The sequence below is a fragment of the Botryllus schlosseri genome, chromosome 12 (genome assembly GCF_051294905.1).
Source record: "Botryllus schlosseri isolate E-star chromosome 12, Bs_hap1, whole genome shotgun sequence".
NCBI classification, from domain to species: domain Eukaryota; kingdom Metazoa; phylum Chordata; class Ascidiacea; order Stolidobranchia; family Styelidae; genus Botryllus; species Botryllus schlosseri.
Genome location: NC_137247.1, coordinates 7678433 through 7697301, shown reverse-complemented (window position 1 = coordinate 7697301; position 18869 = coordinate 7678433). Strand labels below are relative to the sequence as shown.

At 42.3% G+C, this 18869-nt stretch overlaps 1 protein-coding gene across 1 annotated transcript; it reads right to left on the bottom strand.

The window, feature by feature from the left end:
• Window positions 1-13525: 13525 nt before the first annotated feature.
• On the bottom strand, window positions 13526-18623 carry LOC145451543 (tyrosine-protein kinase JAK2-like). The gene has a single exon (XM_080329754.1). It carries the CDS (start codon window positions 17915-17917, stop codon window positions 14486-14488), a length of 3432 nt encoding a protein of 1143 aa, XP_080185880.1. The 5' UTR covers window positions 17918-18623; the 3' UTR covers window positions 13526-14485.
• Between the last annotated feature and the right edge of the window lie 246 nt (window positions 18624-18869).

Sequence of the window (18869 nt, the reverse complement as noted above, 5' to 3'; positions counted from 1 at the left end):
CCCTTTTGAATAAGCGTTCACTTCACAAAGGATTAGGGTTAGAGCGGAAATAAGTGACAATTTGTCGCTATTCAAGTTACCGACACTGGCGGTCTATTATTCGTTACTTGTTAAATCTTACCAGCGAAATCAAGTTCTGTGACAAACTGATTACTAAAATTTCACCGCGTGAGCGATCGGTATGGTTATGACACCAAGTCGTGAAAGATGGTTATGTCCGAGACATTATCTTGTCAGTGATCGCGGGGTTTTGCAAATATTTCACACCTTTTTGAATAAGCGTTAACTTCACAAAGGATTACGGCTAGAATAGAAATAAGTGACAATTTGTTGGTATTCAAGTCTCGCCGGTGGTGTATCTGTTATTCGGCACTTATTACACTTATCATGAAATTAGAGTGAGAACATAAAGCATCAAGTTGTTGCTTTCGAATTTTGATGTCGAGGTGATAAATTTATGCATTCAATTACAATTCAACTTCGGTTGTGTATTGAGTGATAGATTGATATGCCGGAAGTGGTATCTTGTGAGCGATCGTAGGATTTTACAAATATTTCACATCTTTTTGAAGTGTTAGTTTGCGAACGCGACTATTGTCGATATTCGAATCGCCGTCTGTCGCACGCACTGCGTAAATCCTCTTGCAAGCCACGTTTCCGTTTGCGCGGTTATTGTTGGTGACTATTCAACACCACGCGAGAGATGTCTGAAAGTACGAATCACGACCGCACCCATAAGAACACATGGTGAATCAGTAGAGACCGTGTAATAATACACAACGATATACACATTAACAAAGGTTCATTCACATGACTATTTACTTGATACATATTCAACACGAAGTACGACATGCCAACAACGAAGCCGCGTGCGACCGCTGTCTATGCTGAAAAGGGTTACCGTGCGACCACAAGACACAATAGCCGTTCGCGACCCCCGCCATAAGACATAAAAGCCGCTTGCCACCCCCGGTTTTCCAGCCGCTCGCCACCCCACCTATAAGAAATAAGAGCCGCTCGCCACCCCCGCCATAAGACGCAATGGCACCATGCCACCCCCGCCATAAGACATAAGGGTCACCATGCCACCCCCGGTTTTCCAGCCGCTCGCCACCCCGCCCATAAGCCACAATGGCGATGTGCGACCGATCATACCTACTACTTACGATGAAATGCGGGTATGTTTTTCAACAATTAAACCTCGTTACAGTCGCATATATGTCTGTATAAACAAGTATAGCCATCGCATATTACCACATGAATAGATTTTTAAGCAATTTGCAAGTGTGCCGCGGTCGTTTTATAATTTTTCTAGTGTGCCACATGTCGAAAAATTTTGGGAGCCACTGACCTAGTGACATCATCAGAAGGGCTGGTCACAATGCTTCGAGTGCTCGAATCCTGATCGAGTATTGATTTTAATGATTTGAGTGGAATAGTAAGACTTCTTTTTCTCGGACTGAATTTATACGCCTCTTGCGACGAAGCATTATGTTTTCATGTAGAATCATCATTTGGACACTTCCTTCAGACCACAGCATCCAAAGCATTTAGGCCGCAGCGGCCGGGGACCTTTTTTGACCGAAGAGCCATATCGGATCAATATTTTCAGTTGTAAGAGAGCCATAGGCAGGCCGTGTTATTTTTGGCATATGCCAAAACTGCCAAAAATAACGTATTTTTGGCATTTTTCGATTTTTATTTTTGGCAGTTTTGGCATCGTCCTCTAAATCAGTGCTCTTCAACCTTTTTCGACGTGGTACACCCTTTTAACGTTTGCTCAAAACTCGTACACCCCTGTTCATTAGGGGTCTTCAAAAATTTCTCAAACCGTACTGGCTACCTGATAAAATTGTTAGGTTACCTAACTTAAGCCTACACACCAAATGTGGTTCAATTCCAACCAGTACCCGCCTTGCTACGGGAGAAGAAAGTTTCTATTTATTATATAAAATAAATAACGAAAAATTTTGAAACTTTTCTGTTCACCCAATGAAAGTATTAAGTTGTCTATAAAAACGATGTTCTTCAAATTTGGTTCGATTCCGACCAGTAGAAGTGGAGTTATTGCCGTCAAAAAATTTGGATTTGAATAAAATATTATTTGGTCACAGAGTCTATTCGCAGCCAGTTAGGCCCCCCGCCACGCAAATTGGAATTTATTTCGTGTCAGAGCAAAAACAGCATGACATTACGAACGATAATCAACCTAAATGTAACAGTATTGGGGAGAGAGTAGGTAAAGCTACTGCTGCAGAAGCGGTGATTCAGATCAACGATGATAGCAGGCGCACCAGCCTACTCCGTATCAAGCCTGTCCCACACCACACACAGTCGATAGTAGCACATGGGCTGCAAGAGATGTCAGTAACCTCAGATCTAATGCCGCTATACACAGTCTATTGTCCCTATTTTACATCAATAATAACAAAATACTAAATTGCAAATGTATGGCGAAATATTGGACATACAATCGGCATTTTAAAACAAAAGGGTTTCGATTTCAACATGGAAACTGTTTCGACCCAGACTGGCTACGTCACTTCATTTATGTGCATTGCGGTATTTATTAACGTCGGGTAGGAAGTATAGATTCAAAAAGTCTGAGGTATCGCGGCGTTTTCCTCAAAAATCACTAAAAGGCAAATGACTAGCTGAACACATGTTTGTTAACTGTAGGCTTACCATACGTCCTCTTTTAAGAGGATTTGTCCTCTTTTTCGACTTTTTTGAAAGTGTCCTCGGATGACGTGTGTGAAAGTGTCCTCTTTTTTGAGATTTTGTCCTCTTTTTTGAAAATTTAGGTCAGATTTAGAGCAAATTGCGAGTGATATGCCGCAAATTAGCACAGAAGTGAAGCTCCGGCGGGTATTTCGGAGTGAAAAACGGTGATTTTAGCTCTGAGCGAAAAGATGACCTTTTTTTAGTCATCCACCTGACAATGTGGAGAGAAAACGGTATTTTGAGCTCTGAGCGGAAAAGATGACTTTTTTTTTTAGCCATCCACCTGGAAATGTCGAGAGAAAATCGGTATTTTGAGCTCTGAGCGCGAAAGATGACCTTTTTTTTAGTCAGCCGATCACAAAGTGGGAAAAATTCACCGGTTTTTGAGAATTCTACTCCGGTTTTGCAAGTTGCAAATTTCTGAAAAAGTGTCCTCTTTTTAGATTTCCAAAATATGGTAAGCCTAGTTAACTGCATACTATCCAACACCAAACGGAACCATTGGTCTATCGCAGACGGCTAAATGAATAGAAAAAATATTTGCTTATGACATCACAATCAAGCGGTGCACAGTATTACACTATAGATAACTAACCTACGGAGGTTAGTTACCTATAATTACACTTGAGATAATATCGCACCATATTGGTCATTAACCTGTGCGTCAACCTGTACTGACCCATAAACCTGCCTTTGTGATAGCTAGCCATCGGCTCATTGTAATTCCGATCTGGTACACCCCTGTACACCCTATCCGAGTGGTACACCCTTTGCAAATTCTGGTACACCCTAGCGTGTACGACCACCCCGGTTGAAGAGCACTGAAATAGATAGTTTCAGCCTTGAATTAGTCACAAAAACGCTTTATTCGGGCTAGTTTGTCAAAAAAACAAACAAAATGTGCAGCATCCACGTATAATCAGTGCCAACAAGCAATAAGAAGAAGAAAAAACCTACCGATTTCATAGGTTAATAATATCAAACGAAAAAAACAAAATGTGCAGTATCCATCGGAATCGGTGTCAATAAGCAAAAAAAAAGAAAGAAAAGCCTAACACACACGCTCAACAGCTGATTGTTACAGCTGTTGAATAGACTTGAATCGTTTGCACTGTAACAGTGCTTCCAAACTCAGGTCAGCTAAGTTTCTCCTAAATTCATTTCTCGCCCAGCGAATCTGGGAAATATCGGCTTCAACAGTAGCCGTTTAGGGAAAGAATGTTGCCAGTCATCCACAAAAGGTTTTCAGAGCTTCAAAATCTTTGGAGGGCCTAACCGCCTTCCATGTATCATGAAAAGAGATCACTTCGCCAGTGCCATCGATCTCATCGCGGAAAGAATTTTCTTCCCGGTCCTTTTCTAGGTGTTTCCTGTGTTGTCTCTCAACACATTCTATTTAGTAGCTCGACTATCATTTCTCCTTCAGTCTACCGATATATTTTCGGAGGACTTTTGTCACTTCAGGTGGCTTTAATATTACCAACTCGCATGGAAGAGTCCTGGGAAGGTTAGCTTGTTAGAACATTGACGCAACAAGACTGTCTGGCAAAACGAGACTATGCAGCTCAGAAATAGCCAGACAGTTTGTTGCGTCACAATGTTCAACTCGATCACAATCCAAAAATCGTGGTTGATTTTGGGGGTTCCAGTTCCATGAGCAGAATATAATTTATATTTTAATAATCAGTACTGCGGCAGCTTCTCATTGATACCCGTTTTATCAAATTTACGCTCGACCAGCCGGTCAAAAATGGTCGTAAAATTGCCTTGGGACAAATGGAAAGTATGACGTAAACCAAATGCAGTCAGCCGTTCAATCTCGCTGTGCCCACACCATTTAGGACACCATGCTTTCACCCCTAATGGGTGGGTTGGACCCAGATTAAGAAACCTGCCTTTCACAAACGCTCTTTTCACTTGTAACGCGGTCCTGTTAACACAACACCATGACCGAAATACACTATTTCTATTTGGCAAGCCGTGTTATTTTTGGCATATGCCAAAAATTACTTATTTTTGGCATTTTCAAATTTTTATTTTTGGCAGTTTTGGCATCTGGCTCTTGAAATGCCAAAAATAGCACGGCCTGGCCATAGGCCTAAATTTCAATCAACTGTTACGTCACAATTGAAAATTCTTGACGTATGGTAGCACAAATACATGGGATCCACAGTTTGGGCCATATTTTCTCTACTCACATGCGTAGGTGAAACCGAGCATGGTCACTACAGCAGCATACATATCCACTGCAGGGTGTGATACATCAGTGCCTAGGGATCAGGGGAGGCAAGTTAGGCAAGTCGGGGATGAGTGAAGGCAAATTTTGCCGCCTTCAATGATTGCTATTTTCTATCGATGCTTATGAATGATTAGATTTTGAACATTTTAATCCCAAAATCACGGAATTTTAATATTTGTCGATCGAATATAAAGCGCGAAAGGGGAGGTAAGGCGCAGGTGAGGCGCAGACGAACGAAGCCTCGCCTGTGGCAGCACAACTCATCGTAACTAGCTTAGAATTTATGATCACTGATGATAATCGAATGCAATTGTCGCAGTTATTCCGAAAATCTAACTATTGATCGATGTCTGTATTCGGCGTAACAAAACGTTGCGTTACGATCTACATTTTAGCGGCGGTACTAGAAAGCTATACTCACCAATGAAGAACATGGATCGCTATGACGTTGTGACGCTTATTTTAATTTGTGAATGTCACTTCCAAGTTCTGAGACAGTTTTCTCGGCGTTGATCAGGAAGACAATGCCGATTTGAAAACTGCATTGTCATACAAGCGTCGCTACTCCCAATGTCTGCTATTCTCTTTCATCAATCAAGGTATCATGCAGTCCAGTATTTCGAGGCGTGCGATGTCGAGAGGCCCTGACCCTGGATACCTCACTCTCTTGAACTCTCAAAGACATGTTATGGCGCCACAAGAATAATTATTTTGGCCGTCATGAAAATTATTAATATAGATGTTGGTACGGAGTTCCCAATAACATGACCGCCAAATCCCAAATTCCAAATCACAGTAACTTATTTCTATACGAAGCCTGCTATCGTGTATTGGATCAACGTATTTCTGTGAGTGCGTTCTAATTCATGAAGTTTGTGAAATAAAGGCACCTTTCCAGACATGTCTTATGATAGCCATTTGACTGACTGCAATATCATTGTATTTATCAGAATATAATTTAGATTATTGCCCATTTATGATAGTCTTGTTGTCCAAAGCATCCTATTCATAATTGGCCTCATTATGTGATATGCTTCGTATTTTCGTTATAGCTTGATTAGCCTTTCGGCTTCCTTATGCTGCTGCTGTTGCTGAGAAATTATACCCATGATTCTCGGTAACACACGTCACACAATGCCATACCAATACCTCGCGGCCGCTGCTATAATGCTATATCCGTCAAACAGTGATGGGCTGTGTATAGAAGTGAGTCATCTCGAGTCTGGGTCGACAGTTGGTATACGGGACAGGGATAAGAAGTGATATTTATCTCACGGAGAGTCACGGTTACTTAGGCGCTCTCCTTTTTCTACACTTTTCTCCCTAATCGTGCTACGAAATAATCGCCAATCTAGTAGCTGGGATATCCGGAATAATTCTGCCGCGGATTCGAGGAGTCCTTCCCCTGGCTTCATTTTCGTCATTCGTGTCGGATTACATGAAGGCAAGGTTTGACCTTCACTGATCTCGCGATATTTCGCATGCTGGTCTAGTGAAATATAGGTTATATAGCTATATACCCAGACGTGTTCATAGTCAGTAACGTATACTGCTTTTTCATAGTATTCTTGTAGGTTTTCCTACGTACTCATGTGACTACTCCAGAATAGAGGCGGTAAATCTTTATAATTGACCGCTTCGTTTAGGACTGATCAGTGATCATGCGTCGCAACTAGGGCTCGGCCTGAGTACCTGATTGATTCGATTCCGAGGCGAGTTTTAGGCTTCAAGTCGAGCACTGATCCTTATTACGTCATAACATCATATATGATCTAGCACAGAGGTTCTCAACCTTTTTGTCTTCGCGGACCCCTTTTGAACCGTCACGGACCCCCGCGGACCCCCAAAGTTTTAGAGCAAATCTAGCTCAATTATCGTGCAACCGTCATCTTGTCTTGTGCAAATATCAACTGTAGGCTAGTGATAAACAGCAGCAAATGCCTTTTCTTCAAAATAACATTATATTGTTATGTAGAAATTGCGTAGACTTTTATTTGAAAGCGATTCCTGTAGCAGTGTATAGCTGCATTTCTTGAAATACGTGATTGTGTCTCGAAAATCCACGTCTTCGATTTGATATGAGCGAGAACCGAAAATCCATTTCCGCCAATATATGTGATGGCGAATATAATAATAACGCGTAACGCTTCCGACGAGACATTTGGGTATAATGGCAACATATCTGGAACCAAAATTGAGAAACTTTTTTTTTAATGAACATACAACGTCCAGTCTAGAAGTTTCTATTAAGCAGCTAATCTTTATAAGTTATTCCGGAATATTGGTTATGTATATCACAGGAGAAAATAGGTTTTTCAAACATTTCGAAATACCCTGATTGACCTGCACGACTGCGACTTTTATATTTCACTACTAACCCCAACAAAACATCCATTCTGTTGATGTGAGACCTGAAGTTTTAGCAGCGATGAAGTGAATCTGCCTCATGATTTCCCTAATTTAAAGAAATACAAATTAGTTTATTAATCATTTTGAAAATTTAGAGTCTTCGCGGACCCCCTGAAAATGCTTCGCGGACCCGCGGTTGAGAACCTCTGACTAGCAAGTCCACATACGCAAACTTATGTGACCACAAAAACGTAATACCGGTAACTTGACATTAAAGATATTCTGGTATTTTTCGAACATATCTACTCCATACTGAGCATCAATCACTATTTCAAGGAAATGCCGCTTCCGCCAACCGACGCAGCCTTGTGCTAAAGCCAGAGGTGGTCAGTAACGAAGTACTTCTACTTTTTCGAAGTACTCAAGTAGTTTTCCTCTACTTCTGTTACTTACTCAAGTAGATCTGAATTTCACTACTTCTACTTCATAATATTGATGATCTACTTACTTACTTTTCGCTATTTTCAGTTTGTCAAGTAAAAGTAGTTTATATCTCCCAATCAGAAAGAGAGCCTGAGACATTTCGGGGCTGGTTTCACGGAGTATCGACAATTAATTTTCATAAAAGTCGAGTTAAGCCTAGAATTTTGGTCGCGCCTCGCGCGCAGTGAATGCGGAGTATCCAGTATGATTTCACGAAAGTATCGGTGAATATAATTTAGGTAGCGGGTTGGCGTAGTTCCGTTCACACCGCATTGTCACCCTTCGCCATATCAAATATTTCATCACAGTATATATGGCTTATCATAATGTTTGAAACTGATGTTTCGCAATCTAGAATTATACTTGTCATATCGTAATCTAGCTGTCCATGGCGTATTCTAATCCGGAAAAGTGGACTCTGACTTTTCTTTAGTGTTAGAGCTGTTTTAGCATACCAACCTTCGAAACTTTCCGGACTAAAGACATTAAATACATGTTCCGTTTTTAAATTTATATTTCACTTTCAATTCCCAGTACCATATATTTTGATTTCGAATTAATATCAGCACTTTTGTTTCGATAACGTACATGTTGAAGTATAAAAGCAAGTGTAGTAATGCCTTCAATTTCCAAAAATAAAGCTACACAATATAGCATTTCACGGCACACCATATTTTTTATTAACGATTACTAATCGCACAATGTGTTTACACCGTATCAAACACACCATCTCCGTATTGCTCTTCGACTAAACTACAAGCCTTATAATATGGGGGAGTGCGCAATACCATGATATTTTCTAAAATGTGCTGTTTGAGTAAACAGAGGATTAGTATCGCATTTCCATATCAATACTATCATTTTCATCCCATGATGTGGACGAATGCTTATCCTTATGCTATCAAAAATTGGATACATATGCTGGTATGCATCAATAGAATGAATCAAGTTCGTCACCTTTCGCATAGCTCAATTTGCGCCTTTTTACAATCCATGTGAACGAATTAGGATCGTTTTCACAACTACTTACTTGAGTACTTTTATAGTCAGTCAATTCTACTTCTACTTCAAGTAGTTTTAGGTTGCTCATGGAAGAAGTACTTCTACTCGTACTCGAGTAGATTTTTTTCGTCGCTACTTCTACTTCTACTTGAGTAGCTTTCTTGACTACTTTGACCACCTCTGGCTAAAGCTATAGGATGTATTTAACTTTTAAGGTTTCCAGCAAGAGGAAGTATTGAAACTATGATTCTATTTGTTAAAACAACTCGCAGTGTCAGTCGGCGGATAATTTTACCACCCGTAAAAACCGTACCTCAGTGCTCGACTCAATTCAGATTCGAGTAAGTGTGATTAACTGATTATAGATACTATAGATAGCTAACCTACGGATAACTAACCTAAGTAGGTTGGTTATCTATAGTATGATTCACTATGCCCTGCCCATTGCCCAACCCTAGCAGAAAATCATAACCGTTCATTCATTTTCTCTCGTTTGCGGAACGAGGTATGCTGAGTTCATGCCCCTATCCGTTCCAAGGAACATATAGTCATTCGATATCGTAAATGAGTAGTGGAATACGGATTTGTTTGACATGGTTATGATTTGGCAACCCTGATATCGAGCATTGTTATATGGCAGTTCAGCACTAGATGCGGAAAAGTAGCATCCGTCGAGGTTTAAATTACAGACGCAATAAGGATATCCTACAAAATTTAGTCAGATATCTTCAGGACGTCGTGTATGAAACTTAGTAGCGCGTAACATGTGTGTCTCATTGCTCACAATTCCCAAAACTCGGGTGACAATTAAATATGACTGAAATGATAATTGAAGCACAATATCCATAACTCTTCTCTGTCATGTAGCGACTGTCACACTGGATGATTGGTCCGCATTCTAATTTGGCCGTAGAGTTTTTACGCCGGATTACCGTCCTGCTGGAGACTTGGGTCCATTACTGTCATGGCAATGTATCGTGGTCATCAGATACAGGTGATAGTCACGTCACCATATATATTTAACCAGCGACTGCCTTAGTTGTCATTGATTCTACTAAATCAGAAGTACGAGTAATGTCGGGAAATTTTCGAGGAGTGCGAAATCTGCTTCAAGGGAGATTTGTAAATCTGAATCATATCATATATCACCTTGACTAGCGCCGAAAGTCAAGCTGCTGTTTTTGTTGTTGTTTTTGAAACAAAAAATTCGCGCTTTTGGCCTGACTGCCTTTTGCACCATGGTCATTGAACACTGTACACAAAGAAAGGAGGTAACACGAAATAACGATCAATAACAAAATGGAGTAGAAACAATCAGGTTACAAATAGCGCGAATGCAACGGCTTACGGGGTTATACGGGAATGAGTGAGCAAAGTCAAGCTATAATATGGATGCCCTGCACGTGTACGCGCAATTCCAAACACGGAACACGTATAGGCTACCCATGTCGTAGCATATGGATTATCAGAAGCGGTCAAGACATAGGCGAAAGTAGAAGTAGGCTTACTCATCTAGCAAGACTGGCGTGCAAATAACGATGGTCCATGAAACGTACCGATGAACGGGTAAAAAAGCAGGCTGAGGTTCTTGGTTTCCAAATATGACTCAAGATTGCCGGTTGAATTTTCAGTTCTATGAATACCCAGATGATTAACTGGATAATGTAAACAAACCGCATGTTACTTCTAGAAGGGGCGTAGTGGCTCCCCCTCAATCAGTCAGTGGGGCTTGCGGTTCCCTGTTTCGGTGTCACTGTTATTCATCAGAATTCTAGGACTAAAGCATCCTCTGTAATGCATACCCGATGCCGCGAGGCTCATTTCCTGTGACCAGACATTCCTGTGTTCTGCATAACGCTGCGAAATATTATGAGACCTCACTCTGATTACACGGGATGCTGGCTAACGTTACTGTCCGCCGCTGCAACAATTAAATTAGTCTCTCGTTACACCAGCGCCTGGAGTTCCTCCCTGCATCGGCGAGCTCCATCACTATCTGATTGCAACACCGCTGTCTGGGTGTGATTTACTCCCGATGGGTACGTTCGAAGACAGTGACAAAACTTCCAACACTGTACGTACAGTGTACACGTACGTGTACATGAAAATACATAACTGTGCTGTGTTGTATACAGTCTATATCCTTCTCAAAATTTGTTCAGCAATATGAGCAACGATTACTGAAGGCTCCAACACGCGCTTCATCTGTCTCTGTCTACAGCAGTGATTCCCGACCGCGGCTCTCAGAGCCGCATGCGTCTTCAAGGTAGCCGTCTTGGATGCGGCTCTTATTAACCTCTAAATATGCCACCAAAATATACTAGACGACAGTTGTTGTTGTTATTGCTTCTTTCTATGAGCGGTTATAGTCAATTTATGTATATGAATGCTAAAATGAGCGATATCAGGTTTTCTAAAGTCGTCCAAGCCCACTTCTGAAAACCGGAAAGGAGAATTCTTGCAGACTGCGTCTTAAGCGCATGGATGAATTGAATACCCGCCGGATCTTGAGTTCTGGTGGTCATATACCTTTATATATCGTCTCTGTCAAGATTGAATTTCGACACAATTTTACTAACATCAAAATAACGGCTCATAGTCAAGTATAAATTGCAATAAGTCCAATAAAACTCAGCGTATAATTCCCGGCAAACCCGTGCCTTAAGATGGATAAAGAGCTATCACACAACGACATAATAGTATACATTATATTAATGATATGCATTTGCAGTTTATTTCAGTGTATAGCACTCGCCAATTTGCGTCTATCAATGCTAAAATAACCGATATATAATCTATATTAGTCTATGTGCAGTAGGGTTGTTCGAAAATGTCTTTTTCTCCGGATTCCAGCCATTCACTAATCAGATTGTCAGGTTACCCTAACAAAACGTTGCGATTATGCATGCTTTGGAACTAGCTGGATGGTGATTGGTGAGATCCAGACGTAGGCTAGGCTAGCTAAGCTACCTTAAAATTTTCGTTATAAGTAGCCTACTCGAGTGTTTTCATGCGGCTCCATCAGTACTGTGAAGTTTGAAATGCGGTTCCGACATCCAAAAAGGTTGCGAACCACTGGCGTAAAGTATCGCGGGTAGTCATGATAATGCAATCGGATATCAATACTTTATTTGAGCCACAAAAATGCAACTGATTGCGTGTACGAAGTGGTGACACATGCAAAACGACAGAACATTTCAGAATCCACCGCGGAGATCATTCGACAAATTATGTCATACCCGCACAATGTTGCCAACTTCTAGATCAGATTGTAAGGGCAAAGCGATTATGGTGAGTGATGAACGAGTACGGCGACGTTACATGAAGAAATCAACGATCCGTGACAGGCACAAGGGGATTTTTCTAACGACGCCATAGAAATACTTGCTCTTACTCGGAATAGCAAGCTTGGCTGAATTTACCCGACGTGCGGCTATAGACAGACAACTAACCTACGCAACCCCGTAAGTTAGTTATTTATAGTGCGGCACGCAATTTAGGAATGATATTGATAAATTCAAATTCCACATTACACCGGTAGTCCCATCACAAAATAACAGTACGGTAGGCGAGTAGTTGCGTTGAGATGCATTTGATTTATATAATAAATACGACACGGTTGACAAGATTCAACATTTACCACAATACCGACGACCAATAATAATTGAAAATAATAACTGTGATGATACGAAACTACACCACACCAGACTTCCAATCATATTGTTAGGGAATGCATCGCGTCAGTACAAAATACATAACAAATTGAGGCACCCTACATGGCGACGGGGGCTGGAGCACGAATGAGACTAAAATATATTAGCTTTCGAAGTAAACGTATCCACAATTGAAAATTAGCACATATACTGGTAGCGCCATGGTGATTACAGTTGGGCCTGTGAGCTTCACTGAAGAACCCGCAACAAGCTCTACACTCTACAGTCAACTGCGTTAATTACCGAAACCTTCTGGAACGGTGAGAAAATTCGTTCCTTCAGACGCGCGGAAACAAATGGGTTTAATAATGTCTCACAATGTACCGGGCGAGGTATGGCGAGAGTTCGTCTTTCTTAAAGACTGGCGCCAATGACTGCATCGTTGTTACTCGCGGAGGCACGACGGGCGCGCGAAAAAGGAAACATAACGTCACCAGTGAAACAGGCAGGAGAACGGCCGAGACTTGGGAATGACGATATGCGATAAAATCAAGATCATACCGGCGACAGTAAACGTAGTTTCAGAACGCGTAAAAATATAGCCAAAATATACGAAAATAGTGATGACGTAAAGAAGGTGTCCGGTCAATACCGAGAATGCTATTACCGAGAATGCTATTACCGAGAAGGACAATACCGAGAATGGACATTACCGAGAATGGACAATACCGAGAATATACATTACCGAGAATGGACACTACCGAGAATGGACATTACCGAGAATGCAATGCAGGCTTGTTATGCACGTGAACAGGTCGTGTATGTGCATCACGGCGTTGTCACATTCGGTATCGACTCTCAGTTATAAATTTCTCGACAGTTTCCGTTACATTAAGCTAGATTCTTGGCATTGGCCATTCTCGGTAATGTCAATTCTCGGTAATGTCCGTTCTCGGTAATGTCCATTCTCGGTAAAGTCCGTTCTCGGTGATGTCCATTCTCGGTAGTAGCATTCTCGGTAATGTCCATCTCGGTAATAGCATTCTCGGTAATAGTATGGAACCCGTAAAGAAGACCTGCGACCCAATGCAAGCCGTAGGCCGTGGCTGTGCAGCACAGCTTGAAGCAAGCTTAAAATTATGAAAGAGCCCAATCGTTGAACGAAGTTGATGAAAAAGGGTTAGCCCTAGTACGAGCAGTAATGCTCATGTATCAATATCGACGTGACGCAGTAAGGATTTCGCCCATCAATCTGATGAAAATGATCGGTTTCAGGGCAATGAAATGCGATATTACACCTTGTTGGAAGGTTGATATCATTTCATGAAGCGATAGGTAATAATCGGATAACGACGAGGTATAAGGAATACTGTAAAAACTGTACATGACAGCAAACATACCATGATAACGCAGTACGACACGTATTATATATCACATTTCCTTTTGTACGATATGGCGTAGAAATACCAATCGCCGCATTTCCATTTATCACGAATCGAGAATCCCCGATTGACCATGAAAATAAGTTACCAGCGGTGATTGAACACATGAGGTTATTGATAATAATGCAAGGAACGTGGTCCCCGTTGATGTTGATAACCGAGTACCCTGGGGCCGAAAATACCTAGGAGTGACATAACCGGCAACGCTAATTCCGAATACAGCAGTAATACGCATAGGCGGTCAGTGACAAAATACTTACATATTTAAACAAATTCGTACTTTATTTCAATCACAAAAGTGACGCAAAAACAGCACAAAACTATTTTCTATAAAACGCAAAAAGCAATATTCGGCTAGAAACTGTTCAAATAGAAGTAAAAGTAAAACCTACATTAAATACTCAGAAAAAGTATATGTATTTCATCACGGACAAACGATCTCCGGGTATGGCCATTGCCTAAATTTCATATAACCAGACAAAATATTGTAGAACTGGCAGTAGTGTAGAAACGTCACCGTTTGAGTGGACAAATAATGTAATCAAAACCTTTTCATGCTATCAGAGCGGAAGCCCATCACAACAGACTTACTGTCACCCCTCGGAATTGCGGGTGTATGTCAGTTGGTTTGCGTTCGCGAGCGGCACCAGCCTGTCGCATTCCGCTTTAATCTTATCAAACTTCCACCGCTTGAGCTTGTCATACGCCCAGCACTCGTGCATCATCTTGTAAACCTCGTCGGGGCACTTGACTGTCTGCGGCAACCTACCGTCATCCTCGAGCCAGCGCCGCAGCTTGTCCGCAATCTCGGACTTGCTGACCGAACGAAGATTTTCATGACAGGGAAAGTCACCGTACGTAAATAACTCCCACACTGTAATGCCGTACGACCAGACGTCAGATTCAAAGCCAAATGACCGCACTAAGTCAGGGCGAAGGCACTCAGGCGCGTACCAGAACGCCGGAAAATGGTCTATTATTCCAGAGTAATATTCCCGATCCTCTCGTACAAAACGGGACAACCCAAAATCCGATATCTTAATATAGGAAGGATTATCAGCGAGTAAGATATTCCTAAGCGCAAGGTCTCGATGGACGAGGCGCATTTCTTGCAACGCAGTCATGCCTTCGGCAATCTGCGAGCAGTATCTCAGCAACTGTGATGTTGGAAGCCAATTACCCTCATTCCTACGTCGCCTCATGAAGTCCGCTAATGATCCATTTTTCAAATACTCCATCACGATACGTCCCGATGGTTCGGTGACCCCCAAAAGCCTTACCACGTACGGGAGGTTCGTGCGTTTCATGGTTTCGATCTCCTGAATAAACTCATTGTGCTGTTTCATAGAAGAAGAATCCTTCGGCTCTTTTATCGCTACCTTCTCTGTCAAAGTGTTACGATGACGATCATATGCGGAAAGCTCAACAGTACCATAACGTCCAGCCCCTAATATGGAAATCCGTGTTAGCTTCTCGTCTTCGTAAGTCGGGACATCGAGGTCTAACTCAATGACAGCTTCGACGATTGGCTCACTAGCCACTGACAGTAAGACATAACCGCCCGTTAGTATAGAGCCAATTTCTCTGAGAATTTTCTGAAACGGCGGTCTTTGATCAGGCGCCACTGACCAGCATGCTGTGATTAAATCACATAACTCCTGACTGCCTGTAATCAATTCCGGCAGGCCAAGACAGCCACGCAAGTCGCCGTGCTGGTAGAATTGCCGCATAGGGCCATGCAGTTCACCGCCGTACACAGGCCCCAATCGTATTTTACCCCAGTTTAAAATCTCGCAAACCGTAGCGCCGTAACTCCATTTGTCGGCTTCTATGGTAGGGTATTTGATACCAGAAGATCTATCTCGAAAGCAAAACTCGTACGCGAGCCACGGCGCTGGCAGCATCGGATCCACAATCGAAGTCTTAGCGACCCGGCCATCGTTCATAACTCGCCGCCTGGTACGCACGCCAGAGTCGGATATCTTAACATGCGGCTGTGGCGCGTCACACTGCAGAAGTATGTTTTTTCCCCGTAGATTACCGTGCGCTAACCCCATCTCTTCCAGATAGTGGCATGCGTGCGTCACCTGCCACAGAGCGTGTAAAAACCACGCAGGACTGTTCCGCAGTTCGAGATTACGCGACTCCAGATACTGCGTGATGGATTTGAGAGGCAGGTACTCGAGCCATATCCCTGTAACGTGGCTCATAGTCATTCCAAGGTGCTGCACGAAATGCCGATGACTTATACGATTCAGCAGCGCGGTAGAGTCTTGAAAGGACGTGTGAATGTGGTGGTTCTGCTGTGGCTCGTTCTGTTCAAGTATGCTTTTGAAGACCATGCATCGGCCCGTGTTCTCGTTTTTGTATCGCTTCACTATTGTGAATGCGCCAGTGCCTAAATGATTAACGTTTTGTTTCGCATTAGCGTCAAGCTCGATAAGAGCAGCCCGTGGCCCTATCTGCTGGTCGTCCGTCGGATATATCGCGATCAACGAGTCACGCGATAGACGGACGATAAGATTGCTTTTGTGTTTCGGTTTTGGCGCTAAGATTTTGCTTTTGTTTATCGGTATTTTGCGGTTATCATGCCGCCCTTCGGCACATTCTTCTAACAGACTTTCCAAGTTTTCATGCTTGTGCGACTCCTGCCAGCCGTAAAGTCCCAGCAGGTTATCGTCGGACCGGTCCATTTTGTAGTTGCCAGTCTTGAACGGGTCTACAGAAAGTACCGAGTTCACAAAGTACTCATCCCAGTTTTCTCTGCTCTTACGTATTACACAATCACCAACTGTTGCTACTCCTAGCTTGTGTCTTTCCTGGAGCAGTTTCTCAGCATACCCGCACGTTATAGGCCCGTGACACTTCAAACGTATGTGTTGTACTAAATCAGTTGAGCACACGCCCTTGCATAAGTAATGATGAGCGTCAACTAACAATCTGTAATACCCGTCAATGCAAGACGCTAGATTTTCGGCGCTTGTGCCCGAGTTCATACTGAATGTTTTACAAGTGCCGTCAAGCTTACTGATGTTAACAATGAATGCGCTTTGGGGAACATTTTCTTGGGCGGCGTCTTGTTCAACAACCTGGACAGACCCAGTATCGTCATGCGACCGGACCTGCAGTGTCATGTGCGTGATTTCGGAGAAATCGCACCATTTCTCTTCCTTTTTCCCATCACCATGAAGAGTTATTCCATTATCAGCTGACACTGTGATGTACCCTTTCGTGGCTAAATCGTAACGTTCCACGCCATACGTCGCGGTGAAGAGTTCTAAATTAAGGAGGTAACGTCGCAGGAATAAGTCCAAGTCATGTCCGCTATCTTCCCAACGTTGCGCGACTGGTATCAGATACCGTACGAAGTGTTTGAATTTTACTTTGATCTGCCAACGGTTTACCAAGCCGCAGTGGCGCAGGCGATTTCTGAATGATTTTGACAACAACCGTTTCACGGGAACCCTCTTTTCGAGGATCTGAAGCTTAGTTTTAGATATTTGAGACAGACACAACAGATCTAATGCTGCGACTCCGAGTGCCAAAGTATATGAGTCATCGTCGGCGTCAGTCCCTGGCGCAAGTGCGATGTTATCAAACAAAAAGTCATCGCGCCTCTGTCTGTACAAATATTCAACGATTACTTTGTCCATAACCCGGCTGGCGTCATATCTTTGTGATTCCCCTTTTTGTCCATTTACTGTAGTTTCTGTTTTCATGAGAAAACGTATTCTGAACTCGAAAGTACATCCAGCTGTGGTATCCTCTCCGGCCATACCGTTATGGTCCTGCAACGGGAAAATGTCATTTCCCAGATTTGTCCAAACTTTGTTGCGCGCGTCCCATATGGCGAATAAGGAAGCGTACATGGGCTTGATGCCGCAATGGACGGAGCATTTTTGAACCAGCTCATCGAATTTTGAAGATGTTGTGACGATAACGTCTATTATCTCGTGATTGATCATATGCTCGGTGATATTCTGAGCCTTCTTTAATCCGGTGAAGACTTTAACCGGAACACTCATGGTTGTTAATTCTGATTATTACTTAATAGTATGGATTTTCCGTGATTGTGATGAAGTTCACTGTGGTAGAATTAATTCAACGAGTTAGAGACATTTATCAATACCATTCGATGATTCGAAGTCAATCTTTCGATTCATTATATATATAGTGTAGGCCTATCCAACGAGGTAATAGCTCACAAAGTATGCGACTCCGTTAAATGAATAATTCCATGATAAAACTAAAGCGCAGCTGGTTTAGACCTTCACAAATGCCCATGAATAGCACATTCATTGACTTTAGTTCAATTTCAGAAAATAGGCTATACACACTGTTCAAGTTGATGAACAAGATTACAGATTTAAATGCTTCAATGACATGGCACTAAGGCTAACGATGTATGAGGTCAGAGGTCACCCGTCATTGTATGACACTTCACAGCCAAATCAGAACTCAAATGTGCAATATTGCTTGCTTAAATCGTTAAGTTCCTATTCACAGTCTATATTCAATGCCATGCATAGCCTAAATATGTTGTAAGGGAGGTTGTAAATTAGTACACGAACTACTATATCATCAGAGTTACGTCCATTATGTAGCATGTTCTAGGACAGCATAGCTGCATATCCAAAATTCGGTCTCTTAAATCTCATTCCGGAGCAATAAAATAATCTCCCTCGCCTGGACACTTGCACTGCAGCTCCACGCACGCTCCTGATATCTGCAGTTCGACAGACTATAGATAACTATTTTATAGTAGGTTGGTTATCTATAAATAAACAGACCCAAATATGTGCCCACTCTGGTTGCTCTTTCGTTCCATCCAGCGGTTTATAATCCACACGACGTGACTGCAACCCCGGTTGATATGCGTCCCGCAAATCGTGCTGTGCATTATTTCTATCGGTTTCAACATGTTCGAAAATGACAATATGGCTTTGCATTGGACCAATGTTGACGATATCCTTTCAA